General features: G+C 35.1%; 1 protein-coding gene across 3 annotated transcripts in view; it reads right to left on the bottom strand.

Annotated features, from left to right (window-relative positions):
• Positions 1 to 389: 389 nt before the first annotated feature.
• The window catches only part of Prmt9 (protein arginine methyltransferase 9), a 45,730-nt gene continuing 27,105 nt past the window's right edge, over positions 390 to 19,014 (bottom strand). For 2 of the 3 annotated variants that reach the window (XM_027926779.2, XM_027926780.2), the window contains 3 exons: positions 7,453 to 7,606; positions 3,061 to 3,183; positions 390 to 2,773 (listed from right to left, as the gene is read on the bottom strand). In XM_027926779.2, the coding sequence (XP_027782580.1) occupies positions 2,558 to 2,773; positions 3,061 to 3,183; positions 7,453 to 7,606 (493 nt within the window). In that variant the 3' untranslated portion in view covers positions 390 to 2,557. Of the gene's footprint in view, positions 2,774 to 3,060; positions 3,184 to 5,175; positions 5,305 to 7,452; positions 7,607 to 19,014 lie in introns of those variants that run through there. The other variant, XR_011708028.1, reaches the window with a different exon arrangement.

The following is a 19,014-nucleotide window of genomic DNA, read 5'->3' as shown; positions in this document are numbered from 1 at the left end:
CAATGGAAAGATACCCTGTATAATGCCATTCCTATCAAAATCCCAATAGCCTTCTTTAAAGAAAAAAAAAAGACTTTAACATTGAAACACAAAAAGACCCCAAAGAGCCAAAACAATTCCAAGTAAGAAAAAGTTGGAGGCATTACATTTCCTGACTTAAAATTGCTACAAGCCAAGTGCAGAGAGAGGCTCATGACTATAGTCTCAGCTGAACTCAGGATGCTAAGGCAGGAGGATCACCTGAGCCCAGGAGTTCAAGACCAGCCTAGGCAGCAACATGAAAACCAATCTGAAAATTTATATATATATATATATATATATATATATATATATATTTGTTACAATAAATATGTGTTTATTATAAAGCTATAATAAAACAGTATGGGACTGGCATAAAAATGGACTCACAAATGAGTGAAACAGAATACAGAGACCATAAATAATTTTTGACAAGGGCATCAAGTTGACACAATGGAAAAAGGACAGTCAATAAATTATGCTGAGAAAACTGAATTTCCACATAAAAAAGGATGAAATAGGAACCTTTCCTATACCAGACACAAAAATCTAAATGTATAGGAAATCTAAATGTAAAATTAGTATAAAACTCCTGAAAGAACAAAGACGATAGCTCAATGACTTTGAATATCATACGGAATGATTAGGTGCCAAAAGCAAAAATAAGTAAATAGAAGAACAGACCCTTCGATTCACATATTCCACATCTACAGATCTATATTGAACATGTATTTGCCATTATTCCCTGAACAAAATGGTGTAACAACTAACTAGTATTTTCAGTATATACAGTATTTATGTGTAAGGACTAAATAATACTTCACTGTATTAGGATTATAACTACAGATGATTTAAAATTTAAGGAAGGATATATGCAGGTAATATACAAATACTATACCATTTGACATAAGGGGACTTGAGTATTCGCATATTCCTATTTGCGGGGGTGGTCCTGGAACCTTCCCCTACTGAGGGACAACAACTGTACATCAAGATAAAAAAATGCATAGCAAAGGAAATAAAATATGGCAACCTACAGACTGGGAAAAAATATTTGCAAAGAATACACCCAATAGGGGTTAACATCTAAAATGTCAACTCAATGGTAGAAAAACCTTATCAAAAATGGGCAAAAGGTCTGAATAGACATGTCTACAAAGACGACGTGAAAATAGGCAGCATGTATGTGAGAAGGTTCTCCATATAATTAAGGAAATGCAATTTAAAACTACTGAGATACCAACACTCACCTGTTACTTATTAGGATGGCTGTTCTCAAAAGGTCAAAAGATACCATGCTGACAAGGTTATGGAGAACAGGGAGTTGTACACTGTTGGTGGGAATCAATATAGCCATATAGCCATTACGGAAAACAGTATGGAAGTTGCTAAAGAAATTTAAAATAAAACCACTATGTGACCCAGCAATCCCTCTTCTAGGCATACACCTAAAGAAAATAAAATCACCATCATAAAGATACCTGCAATTCCATGTTCATCAATCACAGCAGTATTCACAATAGCCAAGTGATGGAAACAACCTAACTGCCTGTGAACCATGAATAGATAAAGAAACTAGTAGAATTATATATGAGTTCTATTCAGCCCTTGAGAAGAATAAGATCTTGCCATTTGAAAATTCAAATATACAGGGACTGGGGTTGTGGCTCAGTGGTAGAGCACTTGCCTCCCATGTGTGAGGCTCTGGGTTCAATTCTCAGCACCACATATAAATAAATAAAGGTCCACTGACAACTGAAAAAAAAATTAAAGAGAAAAAAAAAGAAAATTCAAATATACAGAGATACAGAATCAAACAATGGAAGGCACAGAACAGATATATAGAATGAATAAGTCTAGTGATCTAATGTACAACATGAGGACAGCAGGTAATAAATCCCGAAGTATGAGGTCTTAGCTGCTCTTGCTACAAAAATAAAACAAAAACTAGGTAACTGAAAACAATGTATGTTAATTTACTTCACTGTAACTCTTTATTATCTGTGTCCTAAAATCTGTTGTGTATCTTAAATACAAAAAATAAAATTTAACTTTTTTTAAAATTTAACTTAAAAAAAGATGGGTGGTATAACAATGATAGTTTTTTTTTTCTTAACAAATAATCATCTTTGTGCCTTTCTTATAAAGAACATAGCACGTAAAAGGCATGATAATAATCTCCCAATTTCAAAGGTCTAAGAATGGGAAGAATTATATTTCTTTTGAGCATCCAAATCAAAGTGCCTTTGGGTTCAACCCCAGTACCACCCACACAAAAAGAAATCCATACAGAGTCAAGTAAAACTAAAGTACCTAAAAATTTAAAAACTAATGATTTGTTCTTTTCCTGAAAGCAAGTCTGCAATAATATTTCTAAAATAATGCTATTTTTATGATCTTTTAAATGTACTTTATTAATGTTATTTTTTAAATTACAAGGAATTAAATTTTATGTACCCATTTTATGATTACAATCCCACTAATTCAGACAAGAACTTTGCAGTTGACGCTCTAACAGTTTTCATTAGAAAACCGCTCCTCATTGTTTCACTGTGATGCTGACGTTGCTTTTGTGGTGCTCAACACTAAGAACAAGTTCCTCTCCCATTTCAACCTGGATGGGAGTATCTAACACAACTGCGGCCTGTTTCCAGTGGGAGGCTTCACTTGAAGTATCCAACCGAATCTCTTCATCAAGGTACATATGGTACCAAAACGGAATAGCAGTCACTTGTCCAGATTTACAAATGTGTACCTTTGGGAATTAAGAAATTAAGAAAACTTCATTAGGATAAATGAAGTAGACTTTAATTAGTAAATCCTCTTTCTCTTTAAAATACATTTCTAAAATATATTTAACCACCCAATTCAAATTAGTATTAACCTGTTTTATTCACTAATACTCAAATCCATTTCTGTATATTGTTTAGAAAAGAAGCAAGATTTAAATCTTCAAAGTGGCTAAAGATATGTATATACAGTATTATCTAAGCTAATTATTTGGACCATAACAAGAGTTATCATTTTGTGTGTTGTCCTTACCTTCACTTCTCTGTTGGAGGTGTTCAAATATGGAGTCATTAAATCTAGTCTTAAGAGTTCCACTGGCTTGCTTAAAGGTATACAGGGCAATGAAGACAGGTCCAAAAATACACGGATAGGCACCTATAGAAAATGTAAAGTTTTCACTTTTACTCATTCTTTTTATGGTCTGGGCTCACCAAGTGTTTGATCTGTACTGGCTCAGTGTGACAGATGATGCTTTTTACATCTATTACCTCATTTCTTTTAGCATCCTAAGTCACAAGGACTTTCACTATTCCAGTTTTTCAGGAAAAATGAACCAAAGTTTAATCAGGTTAAATACCTGGCTAAGGCTTCAGTTACCTGTACATTTCTCACTTTCATGAACGCAAATTCAACATACTTGAGTCAAACAGATCCAAAAAATTGTAAACCTCAAGTTTGTTTACAAACTAAAGAAGCAAAATAGTACAACACTGAGTAGTAAGTTGTTTGACAAAAAAAAAGTTGTTTGACAAAAATATGCCAAATTCAACCAAATAGATTTCATTTGGAAAAGTATGTTTACTCCTAAAAGGCAGTGGTTCTCAACTTTGGCAGCAAATTGAAGTCACCTGGGGACCTTTTACATAGGTTTGATTGCTCAGGCCACAATCCACACCAACACCAATCAAAAGTAGGGACCCAGGTTTCAATTCTGAAAGTACTCTGATGTTCCAAATGTACAAAGTGAAAATCACTGCTATTATTTTAATCAATGTGAGTTGCAATGGAATCTTCCTATTAATAATTTTTAATCTCTTCCTCATTTGAAACATAAAGGAAACTCCTGCTTTCCTTTCTATAAAAGTCCTTCATGGTGAAACAGACCACAGATACATCAACCTCTCCCTGGGCATCCTTGAAACCATCCAACCTTTCTTCTCCATAAAAATTCACAGTGACCTCCCATCTCATTTCCAGGATTCTTCATTATGCTTTTCATTCATGTTTCCATCCATCAATGAAAAAGCCCTAGATTTCCACATCACCTCGTATTGCCTAGACACTAACCCCTCATGGCTGTACCCATACCACACAGTATGATCCACTTTTGTTTCTCAATTTAACCTACTGGCCGCTCCTGCCTGTCATCTTTGTCAATTCCTTCTAGAAATATCCAACCGAATACCAATCAAGAGCTAGAAACCCAATCAAGAGCTCAGTTCTCAATCCTCTTTTTCTATCCCCACCCAAGGAGATTTCATCTGTCTATATCACCTATACACTGATTCCATATCATCTGTACTACTGACTGCCAAATTTACATCTTCAGTCTAGAGCTTTCTTTGAACTCTTATCAAACTGCTCAAAAGGCCCCTTCCAAAAATGTGGAACCATCCTCCTACTTCCTCCAGTAAATGCTACCTACCATTCCAAGTGCTTTAACCTGAAAAGACACTACAACACTCTATTACTACCACTTCAGGCTAAGCCCTACCACCTCTCCTAAATTTCTACAATAATCTGAGGCCTCTGCCAAACCTCCCAAGTATTCTACTCCTAACATCAGGTTCTGCCTCTGCTCAATGGCCCCCAGTTGTTCCCTTCCCCTTTCAGAGTAAAGGCCAAAGTCCTTACAATGGCCAAGAGGCTCTACAGGATCTGGCCTCATATTTCTCTGGGTTTTCTCTCAACTCTCTGAATATTTCAATCATGCCTCAGGCCATTTAATTTGCTGATTCTTTGACTCCAAACTGTTTGAATATCACTTACCCATGAGTCTTTCCTTAGATGTAACCTAGGTAAAATAGTATATTTCCAACATCCCCATTTATTTCCCTTAACCTGCTAGCATGTCTCACCATCTATCACACACTTTTATTTATTATCTTATCTCTTCCAATTTCAGTGCTAGCTCCATGAGTGTAGCAACTTAAGTTTCATAGCCATATTCTCAAATTCTAAAATAGTGCATGTGGTAGACATTTCATTAAATAGTTGCTGAATGAACAGAGTTCTTTATTGTATTTTTTAACAACCTCTCATTTTGTTTCACTGATTCACTCAATTGCCTAAGAGACAATCATATTAGAAGAGAGGCAATATTAATACCTAAGCAAATAATACATAAGCTATAGCATGTAAAACTACCAGGAAAGATTATGGAGCCTCTTCAGATGAGTGGTCATCTACTGAAGAAGTGAGACCACAGTATTATAGGCCAGCCACAGGCATACTGGTATAAAGAACACAGTGTTGTTTCTCCAGTCAGAATGGCAGCTATTAAAAAAACAAACAACAATAAGTGTTGGCTAGTAGGGGAAAAGGCACTCATACATTGCTGGTGGGACTGCAAAATGGTGCAGCCAATATGAAAAGCAATATGGAGATTCCTTGGAAAACTGGGAATGGAACCACCTTTGGACCCAGCTATCCCACTCCTTGGTCTTAAAAACAAGAACTTAAAAACAGCATACTACAGGGACACAGCCACATCAATGTTTATTGCAGCACAATTCATAATAGCTGAACTGAGGAACCAACCTAGATGCCTGTCAGTAGATGAATGGATAAAGAAAAATGTGGTATTTATACATAATGGAATATTACTCAGCAATAAAAGAGAATAAAATCATGACTTTTGCAGGTAAATAGATGGAGTTGGAGAATATAATGCTAAGTGAAGTCAGCCAATCCCAAAAAACCAAATGCCAAATGTTTTCTCTGATATAAGGAGGCTGATTCATAGTGGGGTTGGGAGGGGAAGCAAGTGAAGATTAGACTAACTCTAGACAGGGCAAAGGGGAAGAAGGGAAGGGAGGGGGCAAGGGATGTAAAAAAGATGGTAGAATGAGATGGACGTCATTACCCTGAGTACATGTACAAAGACACAAATGGTGTGAATATACTTTGTATACAACCAGAGATATGAAAAGTTGTGCTATATGTGTATAATATGAATTGTAATGCATTCTCGTGTCATTCATAACAAATTAGAATAAAATTTATTTTTAAAAAACACAGTGTTAGATTCAACCAATGTAGGGTCTTCCAAGGCCAGCAGAAATAATGAGAAATTTATGTTTCCACAAAAAGGTATATGAAAAACAGACCATGGGATATAAGCTCTTAAGAAAGGAAGGATACGAGATAGGAAATATAGTAAAAAGATGGCAGATGAACATGTATAATCCCAGAAATCCAAGAAAGTGAGGCAAGAAAATCACAAGTTCAAGGCCAGCCTCTGCTATTTAGTGAGACCCTGTCTCAAAATTTAAAAGGTTTTTTAAAAGAGCTGGAAAGGGCTGGGGCTGTAGCTCAGTAGCAGAGCGCTTGCCTAGCATGTGTGAGGCACTGGTTTGATCCTCAGCACCACATAAAAATAAACAAATAAATAAAGGTATTCTGTCCATCTACAATTACAAGAAAAATTTAAAAAAAAAAAAGAGCTGGGGATATGGCTCAATGGTAGAACACCCTTGGTGGTGGGACACACACACACACACACACACACACACAGCAGAATCAATATATGTAAATTCTGGTAGAATCAAAGAATTGTTTATGTCAGGATTAAGGGGAAATATGATAGAAAGAAGATGGCATTTTGGAGCATCCAGGAAATAATCTGTATCTTCTGCTAAGTGTATTCTCTTTATTAAAACCTCCAAAATACTGAGATTGAACTAACTATAAAATTTTAATTATCCAGCCTTGAATAAAGCAGTTCCTTCATTAATTTAAATTTACCAAGAGATACTGCTCTTGGACAATCTAACTGTAAACACTTAAATACTTACTATCCTTGGCCTTTAGAAACAAGTTTTAGATATCTTCTTTTAACTCTGTACTCAACATCCTACCTTCCAACATTCTGCTTTGGCCTATCACATCCCACCTATTCCCCTGTCTCTAACCAGAAACCTGTTCCAGAGATGTTCCATCCATACCCACTATTTTTAATATCACAAATCTGTGCTTTTCTGATAGTGCCTATGTCAGTTTAATCCTCATTTCTAAATCTTGGTTCCTCATCTCCTGGCTTGCCTTGCTCCAACTTCCTAGACTCCTAAATTCCTGTTCCCTGTGGCTGAACTTGACCCTGGACATTAGCTGCTCACACCTATCTGCTGCCAACTTGAGGTCTCAATGTAAGGTTCAAGTTTAGAATATAGATCTTCTGGAGACTTCTTTCTTGACAAGGAGTACCATTTTTTACAAGACCAAAACCTAGCACAAACTGTATTCATGGCAATATACCTTGGTTATTTTCTAACCCCTAGGTTGATTTTTACACATAATAAATCCCTGTGCTCTAAGAAACTGATTACATTCTAATGTAGCTAAACACAATGACTCAATAAAACCTCAATGAGAAATAAGGTAGATTATAGTGACATGAGTAAATCTTCTTTTCTAAATACTTACCTGAAACTGGTTAATAAAAGGTGCTATATTTAACCCAAGGGTGCGTTCTAGTCCTTGAACAGCATTCTCTTCTACCAGTGTTTGTGATTCCACCAGCAGCCCAAACATTAGCACATACTGAGGAAAGATCTTGCCTCCAGACTGTAGTAAACACCTAAAAGATAACACGTGTTTTTTAAAGTTTTTTGATTTCCTACATTTTATGAATATCAAATAACTAAGAATCATGAGTTACTAAGCCACACATTATGTATAGTCTAATGAACTTTGTGTTATTATCAGCTGGTAGTTCAGAATGGTAAAGCACTGGAAATAATTTCCCAACAAGTCAAACTTAAGGTGACCACTGACCTATGAAACAAAAATAACCAGTTGGCTGGATGATGGACACAAGTCCTCAGATGCAGGCAAGGGTCATCCATGGATATGAAAATTACAGGTTAAACATTCCTATCCTAAAATCCAAAATTTGAAACACTCGAAAATCAAAAACTTTTAGAATGCTACTTATAGGTATAAAATTCTACACCTGTGTATAAGGTGTGCATAAAACATAAATGAATTTCATGTGTAGACCTGGGCTCCATCCCTAAGCTATCTCATTAGGTTTATATGAATATTCAAAAATTCAAAAAAAAAAAATCAAACATTTCTGGTCCTAAGCATTTCAGGTAAGAGGTACTCATAATAATACCCCCACAAATGACCTGTTCATTACAAAGAGGGAAACTGTGGACAAAATGGTGATGCACCTTAAACCAAATGATCTGAGTTAACCTTAACAATCATGGGATAAAGCAGCACTATGTGCTTCCAAGTGTGACAAAACTTCTGTGGTAATCATTCCTCTCTAAAAATGGGTAATCTGGATCTAACCATAGGAAAATATGAAGAACAGTCTATAAAATAAATGGCTTAAATTCTTCAAAACTGTTAATGTCATGAAGACTGAGGAATTTTCAGAAAAAAGAGACTAAGGAAACATAAAAACTATCAGAATAAAGAAGATTAAGGAGACATGAACACTAAACATAAAATGTGACCCTGGATTGAATTCTGAGACCAAGAATTTAAAAAGTTATGAAGAACACTGTGACAAATAGTAAACTGGAGTAAGATTTTTAAGTGAGCTGGGTACAGTGGTACATACCTGTAATGCCAGCAACTTAGAAGGCTGAGGCAATTCAAGGACTCTCTGGGCAATTTACTGAGACCCTCAGCAACTTAGTGAGGCCCTGTCTCAAAATAAAAAAGGCTGGGGATGTAGCTCAGTGGTAAAGTACCACTGAATTCAATCCCCAGTACGAGAAAAAAAAAAAAAAAATGTAGGCTTGATAATAATATAAAGCCCATGTAAATTTTCTGATTTTTGTTCACTACATATTGCATAGATGAATAACTTGTTCTTAAGACACATACTCCAAAGAAGTAGGGGTTCCCTGATACTCAGAACTTACTGTAAATGGTTCATGAAGAGAATCATAAAGCAGATGTGACAAAGCATTAATCATATCTGTGAATCCAGACTTGTGAATCTGGGTGTAAAGTAGAGGTTGTGTTCTTTGTCCATGCCACCCACCCACCGCTTTTTTTTTTTGGATTGAACCTAGCTAGGGCACTCACTCTTTGGTTTCAATAATTTGCTAAAATGGTTCACAGAATTGAGAAAAAACATCTTACTTACATATACTGTTTTATTACAAAGAATACAATTCAGAAACAGCCAAACAGAAGGCATACATAGGGCAAAGGTAATACTGTAGTCTAGAATTACATACAATTCACCATCACTTCTCAAACTAATTCCCTGCTTCCTCAAAATAAAAATTTAAAATTTAATATGTTAATGTAAGTAAAATTTCCTAAATTTTGTGAGCTCTTCTAGCAAATTAATCAAACCTGAAGAGGAGATTTACAAATTGATAAATTTATAGCCAGTTGGTAGAATAGGTAACAACCTACTGTATGCAACTGGCACCTGAAGTTGGAGGCAGTCCTGCAGAACTGAGTACTCAACCTGGGGGATCTGATGCCATCTCCAGGTAGGTAGAAATAAATTTGAGGACACCCTGCTGGTGTACACTTAAGAACTTCTTGGTATGCGATGAGAAATCCCTGCACATCTGATGTCAGAACTATTATACTGAGTGGTTAGTGAGTAAAAGGAAAATAGGGTGTTTTTTTGTTTGTTTGTTTTTTTAATATGGAGGTATGGGAGAGGAGTATAGAGCTTTGCACACAAGCTATCCTCTAGCACCTCAATGTGTTCACCAACTTGGAAAGTCTGAACCTATCTGTTCTAAAGCAGGAGGGGGGCGGTGGTTGTTTGTTTGTAATGGAAATACCATTATACAGGCATAATTAATTCACTGGTCCCTGGTGATACATTATTCAATTCCCAGCCCCACTCCCTTCTCCAGGACTGAAATTTCCAACCTTCTAATCACATGGTTCCTCTGGCAACCAGCTCCCCCCCACCCCCTCCCCGCCTCCCAAAGCTGTTTAGAGGCTCACCTAGAGATATCTCATTAGAATGAACTCAGATATGGTTGGATTAAAAAAAAGGCACTCATTTTACCCTAGCACCCATAAAATTCTAAGGTTTTAGAAGTTCTTCTATAGGAACTAGAGAACACCAATGTATATTTCTTATTATAACATCACAATATCCTAGGCAGTAACAAGAAATAATAGGCTGAAGAAAATGTCAACAATCATTTACCAAATCCTAAAAGTGAGAAAAGTTTGAACCACAAACTAGGAACCATGCCAAAGATACAAAAAGCAGTTCATAAAAATTACTTTAAAAGATGACATTCACATTACTTTAAAACATTCTAAAACTATTTTTTAACCTCAATGTTACTATCATGAACAGGAATGTTAAGTTATGTTCAGATAAAATACCACTGGACTTGAAACTGCTTATCTTTACCATAATGAGTATTTTGTCATACCTCTACTCCTTAATCCAACCCTTTAATTAAGTAATACTTCAGAACCATCTGTGTCTTCAACGATAAAAAATATGTTCCACTTTAAAAGTCTAACCATAAATGGTGAAAATACTGAAGTTTCAATGTTTCTTTGTACTCCAACCCTCCAAAATTTGAAATGTTAGATAAAAGCTTACCAAGCTTTCTTCTGTATTTTAATCTATATGAGTGAACAAGAGTCTAAGAATGAACATTTTAAACTAACGGCAAATATAGTCTTAAACGCATAAGCTTCTAAGTGACTCATTTCTTCTTGTGCTATTATTGTAGTCCAGTGAGAGAGATGCCCTTTATCATTCAGCCCATATCATTCTAATTTCATCCTTGATGTGTCATGAGTCCCCCTTACCCCAACACATACACAGAGGCTCAAGGCAGTAATAGCAAGGCCTGGGTGAGAGTATCTGCATGCTTCCGGCCCCATGCTCAAAATAATTCTACACATTCAGAAGTACCTATAAAGGAGACTGGGCTGCTACTTAGGCTGAAGCATTACTCAGAAGGTATTTGAGAAAGGGGATTGGGGAGAATCTTGGTTTAAACAAGGATTAAGGCTGCTACCAGCATTTAAGGCCCAGAGATGCCAAAGCTGAAGACACACCCACATGAGAACTGTCTCAACCAAAATGCCATTATTAATAACACCACTCTTCCCTCCTCATTGAGAAACACTGGGAAGGGGAGTTGCAGATAGCCTTCATGTAAGCTGTTCGTTACTAGGATAAAATATCATTCAGACAAAACAGACCCCCTAACAAATTGCTTTATCACCAAAACTGCTTTTTAAAAAATCATTTACAGGTTCCATTAAAATAAAATACCACTGCCTGAAAGCTTTTTCACTAGGATTAGGTAAAAGAAAAGAGTGCACATTTTTGGTAACTGCTACTCAACAAAGTACTGGAGTCTTAGCCAAGGATAAAAAATTTAAAAAATAAGAAAAAAAAAAAAAAAAGACATTCAAATAGTAAAAGTGTCTCTGATTGTAGGCTTACATGTGGAAAACACTAAAGATTCTACCCCAACCCCCTCACAAAAAACAGAATAAACTAGTTTAGCAAAATCACAGGATAGAAAAAATATACAAATCATTTATGTTTCGATAAACTATCAATGAACAGTCTGAAAAGAAAATTTAAAAAAAAAATCTATTCACAATAGCATCTAAATACTTAGGAAAAATACAAAGGAAATAAAAGATTTGTACATTGAAGCCGGGCATGGTGGCACAAAACTGTAATCCCCAAAACTGAGAAGTCTGAGTCAGGAAAATCTAAAGTTCAAGGCCAGCTTTAGCAACTTCTGAGAGGCACTCAGAAGTTTAGTGGGACCCTTTCTCAAAATAAAAAGTTAAAGAGGGCTGGGGTAAGTGGTAAGTGGGTTCAATACCCAGAACCAAAAAAAAAAAAAAAAGAAAAGATTTGTTCATTGAAAACCATAGGGCTTTGCTGAAAAAAATTAAAGGCATACAGAAATGTAGACATTTCATGTTCATAGATGCAAATACAATATTGTTAAAATGTCCCCACTACCCAAAGTAATGCGCACATTCAATGCAGGCCCTATCAAAATACCAACAATGTTTTCTGCAGAAACAGAAAAATTCACCCTTAATTCATATGGACTCTTAAATGACCCTGAATAGACAAAGTCATCTTGAAAAAGAATATCAAAGGCCTCACTTTCCCTGATTTCAAAACACATTACAATACAAAGCAACAGTAACCAAAACACAGTGGTACTGGTATAAAGATAGATATACAGACCAATGGAGTAGAAGAGAGAGCCCATAAATTAACCCAAAAATGATGGTGGGGAAACTGGAAACACAAAAAAATAAAGATGGAACTTTACCTGACAACTGTATATAAAAATTAACTTGTGCTGGAGTCGTAGCTCAGTGATGAAGAGCCTGCATAACATGTAAGACCCTGGGTTTGAACCTCAGCACCACATTAAAGAATAAGTAAATAAATAAAAGTATTGTGTCCATCTACAACTAAACAAAATTTTTTTTTAATTAGCTCACAGTGGATTAAACACCTAAATAGAAGACCTAAAACTATAAAATTCCTAAAACAAAATTTTGGGAAAAAGCTTGAGGACACTGAATCTTGGAAGGCTGAGGCAGGAGGATCACAAGTTCAAGGTCAGCCTAAGCAATTCAGGGAGATCCGGTCTCAAATTAAAAAATAATAAGGGTTGGGAATGCAGTTCAGTGGTACAGAGTGTCCCTGGGTTCAATCCCCAGTACCAACAAAACAAAAAACAAAAACACTAGACTAACAATTACCCTCTAGTTAGTAGGCTTGCTTTCCACAGTGGTATAAGTTTAGCAAATCTGAAATGATTTTATACATACTCAAGGCATGAGCAGGAGAGTGAGTATACTGATGACTCTTCACTGATGAGAAAGAGAATTACAAATATGAAAGGGGGACCACAATAAACACTATGGTAGTGGATTGAAAGTAAATGTATCAGGATGAACGCACAAGGTTTTTTTGGTTTTTTTTTAACAAATAAAATAGATACAGAAGTAAAAAATACTTATGTGTATGTGTACACATGTATGATTATGGACGTGTGGATGTGTGTAACATACATTTCCTAGCTTTAAACATTTAAGAGAGCCTACAAGCAATGACTCATCATTAGCAATGACCATACCTGTCATCAAAATCTTGATCTCAAATATCTCCACTAAAAGGAACCAGGGTTCCTTGGAAAAAGACTGACTGTAAGGCTGAGCAAAAAAAAACACAATATTAATATAAAACATTTGATTGTACCAAAAGTTAGTATATGCTTAAGCATCTTGAGAACACATCAAAAAGATACCGAAGCCAGTTTGAAGGAACTCCAACGGGCCAAATCTGGGCTACTTTGTGCATCAAAATACATACCTCTAGATACAGCTTTAAATTAGCTGGGAAGATGTCAGACATCTAAGCCCATCAAGAGAATTCCTTGATTAGACCAAAGAAGGTATCTAACACTTGGGGACTGGAACTGTCACTCACCTCATAGGAAGAAGTCATCTAGAAAATGAACCCAGTGGTGTGTCAAAACATTTCAAAGTCTACCACTTCATTAACTTACTTCAGACTAACAAGCTGATAAATACATGTGGATGTTTTTATTAAATCAACCTTATGTTTTGACATAAGTCATATACTTCTATGCAGTTCTAAGAAATAAAACAAGGAGATCCCATGTCCTTTTACCCAGTTTCTCCCAGTGGTAAAATCTTGCAAAATAGAGTACAATACCATAATCAAGATGTAGAAAATTAGAAAATGAAGATCCAGAACATTTCTATCACTAACAACAAGATCACTCTTGTTACCCTTTTAAGGAGCCTGTAAGTATATACCCTTACACTCATTTGCCTCATATACTTTTACAAATGCACCTACCTTCTTCTTAATCCCAAGCAATCTGTCCTCCATCTCTGTAATTTCAACACAATCATAAATTTGATTATATGTTCTCTGGGGACTATTTTCACTCAACATAATTCTTTGGGCTCTGACTTAAGTTTCTGCAAGTATAAATAGTCCTTAGTGGTATGTCACAATATGGGTGTACTATAGTAACCATAGATGCAAGCATACTAGTATTATTTCTGGTTTTCAAGTATTATAAATAAAGCTATCACAACTATTTGTGTACAAATAAATGAGAGTAATGGCTTATAACTCAATAGAATAGAATCCAGGAGCCCAAGTAAAAATAAATTAACATATTGGACAGAAGGGTTTAAAAAAATCAATGGAGATTAAAATCAGCAAATAAAGGTCTGATGAGGAATTGTACATTTATATGGTCTTAAAATACTAACACCCACTAATGAAGCATTAACTACAAAAGGAAAAATTTCAAAGTTTCAGTGGAAAAACCTTAACCAAGTAATCAAAGTTTACATCATTAATAACAGGAAAAATAGATTTGTGCCTTCTGATACAATGCACTGGGATCTCAAACACCATATCTATAATATCCCACCAAAAATACATAGCATCAATGTTCATAGCAGCACAATTCACAATAGCTAGACTGTGGAACCAACCCAGATGCCCTTCAATAGATAAATGGATAAAAAAAAAATGTGGAATTTATACACAATGGAATATTACTCAGCACCAAAAAATAACAAAATCATGGCATTTGCAGGGAAATGGATGGCATTAGAGCAGATTATGCTGAGTGAAGCTAGCCAATCCCTAAGGAGCAAATGCCGAATGTCTTCTTTGATATAAGGGGGGCAACTCAAAACAGAGCAGGGAGGAAGAGCATGAGAAGAAGACTACCATTAAATAGGGATGAGACATGCATGGGAATGGGAGAGAGAAGGGGAATCGCACAGAAGATGGAAGGAGACCCTCATTGTTATGCAAAATTACATAAGATGGTGTGAGGAAGAAAAAAAAGAGAGAAAAGTGTCATAGAGTGGGTAGAGAGAGGTGATGGGAGGGGATGGGACGGGAGGGGGGAATAGGAAGGGTAGCAGAATATAATAGACACTAATATGGCTATATGTATAAACGTGGCTGTAAAACCAATGTGATACTGCAATCAAATGTATGATATGTCAAGATCATTGTACTGTTTTGAGCAACTAATAAAAAAAATACATAGTATAAATCTGATCATGAAGAAGCAAATTTAAATGAAAGGCCATACTACAAAAAACTAGCCTAAATCCTTCAAAAATATCAATGTCACAGTACATAATCAAAGGTTAAGGAACTGCTCCGGATTAAACCATTATGTACCACTACTCTATTTAGAACACTCACAAAAACCCTATAGGAATTAGTGGGACACTTATAAAATTACTCGGTTTTCAGTTTTTTAGATATCTCTAGGAAACAAATTCATGACAATTGTAAAAGCTAGTGCTATTTTTTGTTTTCCACAAGATGGAAAACACAGTGTACACACATGTAACATAAGTAGCTGAGGGGGTAGGGTTGCAGAGGTACAGCAGCATTCTGTACACTACTTAAGTCACACTGCTGTAGAGTGACACTGCTATAGTGGGATCCCTCTGTATGTAAATGAAACACCCATGGAAACCACAAAGAAATACCTATGGAATGTACCCAAAATGACAGGTAAGGGAATTAAAATATTTCACTACAAATATAAATTAAAGATAATAATCTTTGTTTATTATGAAGATAATCATATAAGGACTCCTAATCACACTGAATCAAAGCTTGCCCTGATCTCTTTATAAGGATGCAAACCCCACTGAACCATGAATGATGTTAACTCCAGTCCCTGAGGTAATTAAATCATACTAATACCATTTCTGGGGGAAAATGAGGGGGTGCCTTATTCCTATGTATGGAGTTGGAACCTAAATATATCTTCTGAGAGATATAATTTAACACTCCATAATACTCTCTATTCCTATTTTTCTGAAAGTTTTTATCAATGGATACTGAATTTTATCATAATTATTCTACATCAATCTATACATTCATAGGTCTTTATTGTTTGTCAATATTTGTGTGTCTATACAGGTCGGACTTTGGTCTATCAATCTGGGGTTTCTTTCATTGTTTTATTTTGACACTGTCTTTTCTGGTTCAACTATCTTGTAATACCAGCTTCATAAAGTATACTGTGAATTGTTCCCTATTCTTCTACTTCTTGGGAATGTTTGTAAAGAATTGGTATTAATTCTTCAAATGTGTGGTAAATTTTTCCAATGATATCATTGATATAAATACCTGAAGATCTTTTTAGAGATTTTCCTATTAGAACTTTATTTTCTTTAATGGTCACTGGACCATCTAAATGTTCATGTTCTTGTGGTAGTTCAAGCTCTTCCAGAAATTGATCTAATAAATCTATAAGGTGGATAGTTTGTACAGTTTGTACTTTGGGCTAGTGTTGGGTTTATTTTGATCATCATTTTAAACTTAGGAAGTTTAAAATTATTGAGAACTTTCTTCTTAGTTAACATAAGCATTTAATGTTATAAATCTCTAAGCACTGTTTTCATTGCACCCACAAATTTTTATATGCAGTATTTTCCCTTCTGTTCAGTTTTAGATATTTTCTTAATTTTCCTTTCAAAAGTCAAAAACATATCTTAAAGAAGACAAAAAGATGATAACCTCTTACATTTACCCACATATTTGTTATTGTGTTGCTTTCTCTTTATCACTGATGCCCAGTTTTCCTTCCAGTATCATTTTCTTTCTGTCTGAAGACCAATAATTATTTTTTAAACAAATCTGCTGGCTCTTAGCTTTTCATTATATGAAAATATATTTATTTTGCCTTCCTTCCTAAAGAATGTTTTTCTAAATATAAAATTTCAGTTTTACATGTTTTTCCTTTGGGCACTTAAAAATGTTGTATTCAAGGGGTTATGGCTCAACTGTGGAGGCCTCATCTAGCACGTGCAAGGTCCTGGGTTCAATCCTCAGCACCACATATGAATAACTAAAGTAAAGGTATTGTATCCAACTACAACTAAAAAATAAACATTAAAAAATTTTTTAAAATTTGCTTCTTTCTGTCTCATTAAAACGTTCAATGAACTAAAAGAAGATCTAAGGAATGCATTAAGAGCTAATACAGGAGATGACAGACCACTTCAATAAAGAAATACAAATATGGAAAAGAAGCAAATCAGAATTCATGGAATCAAAACCATGAATGAATCAAATGAATCATTTAATTTCAAAACCAATGAATCAAATTTAAAATTCACTTGGAAGTAACAACAACAGATTAGAGTGTGTGGAAAATAGAACTTCAGGGCTAAGGATGTGGCTCAAGCAGTAGCGCACTCTCCTGGCATGCGCGGGGCACTGGGTTCGATCCTCAATACCACATAAAAATAAAGATATTGTGTCCACCTAAAAAAACTAAAAAATAAATATTAAAAAAATAAAAATAAAATAGTACTTCAGCCCTTACAGATAAAAGACCAGGGATTGAATACAGGGCACATGAACTGGAGTATAATAGTATTCAATAAAGGAGAAAAAAATGATGAACTCTGGGACAACATCAACAGATCAAACATGAGTGTCACCGGTATAGAAGAGATCATAGAAGATACAGTATAAAAGCATAAAGAAAACTGTCAAAGAGATATTAACAGAAAACTTTCCCCATATCAGAAATTATATAGCTATTCAAACACAGGAATCATACAAGTCCCCAAATAGAGCAGATCAAAAAAGAAGTTCTCCCAAGACACATCATAATCAAAATGGCTAACATAGAAAATTATAAAGAATATTGAAAGCTGCAAGAGAGAAACATCAAGTCATATTTAGAGTTCACCTTTGACTTCTCGCCTCAGGCACTAAAATCAAGGAGGTCCTGAAATAAGAATATTACAAGCTCTATTAGAAAACTATTGCCAGCCAAGACTGCTAAACCCAGGAAAGATCTCTTTCAAATGGAGAAATAAAAACTTTCCATGACAACGGTAAGCTAAGAGAACCCATGACCATTAATCCAGTACTACAAAGATAAACTGCACATAGAGGAATCCAAAAACAAATCCCAAAGTGTCTAAATAAATGAATATCAATAGAAGAGCAATCAATAACAAGAAATCAAAATGGCAGGAAACCACAAATTCATAGCTATGAAAACCCTGAATATAAATGGTCTCAACTCCTCAATTAAAAGACACAGACTAGCAGAATGGGCTAAAAAAAAAAAAAAAAGCAGGGCTGGGATTGTGGCTCAGCAGTAGAGCACTCACCTAGCATGGGCAGACCCACATAAAATAAAGGCATTATATTGTGTCCACCTACACCTAAAAAATAAATATTAAAAAAAAAAAAAAAGATGCAATTAGATGCTATTTGCAAGAGACTCATGTCATTAGCAAAGACACAGGCTGAAAGAAAAAGGACGGAAACAAATACACCATGCAAATGGAGTCAGAAAACTTTGTCATATCTGACAAAGCAGATTTCAAGCAAAAATTAATCATGGGACAAAAAAAGGACACTACATCCTGGCAAAGGGATCAATCCAACAAGAAGATATAATGATAGTAAGTATATTTGCCCCAAATGTCAGCACATCCAATTATATTTTTTTAAAAATGCTAAACACTATATATCTGATAAACTATATATATAAACTATAATCTGATAAACCCCAATAAAATAATACTTGTAATATTGTGATTTCAACAACCCTTATCATGCAGACAGGTTCTCAAGGCATAAAATTAATAAAGATATGTCCAACCTAAATAATACTACAAATCAAATGGACCTAATAGACATGTGCAGAATATTTCACCCAAACAACTGAATTTCCCTATTCTCAGCAACTTATGCAAACTTTTCCAAACAGATCATCTTCTAGGTCACAGTGTTTAAGTCTTAGCAAACACACATACACACCAAAAAAAACCTGATATAATCCATATATCCTATCACATCATAATGGAATGAATCTAAAAATCAACAGCAAGAAAAACCATAGAAACCACATAAACACATAAACATTGAAGAATACTCTTTTAAATAAAGAATGGATCAAAAAAGAAAAGAGAATTCAAGAAAAA

Source organism: Marmota flaviventris, chromosome 7, assembly GCF_047511675.1.
Source record: "Marmota flaviventris isolate mMarFla1 chromosome 7, mMarFla1.hap1, whole genome shotgun sequence".
NCBI lineage: Eukaryota > Metazoa > Chordata > Mammalia > Rodentia > Sciuridae > Marmota > Marmota flaviventris.
Note: the sequence above shows the minus strand (reverse complement) of the source record. Positions and strands in the feature narration are given on the sequence as shown.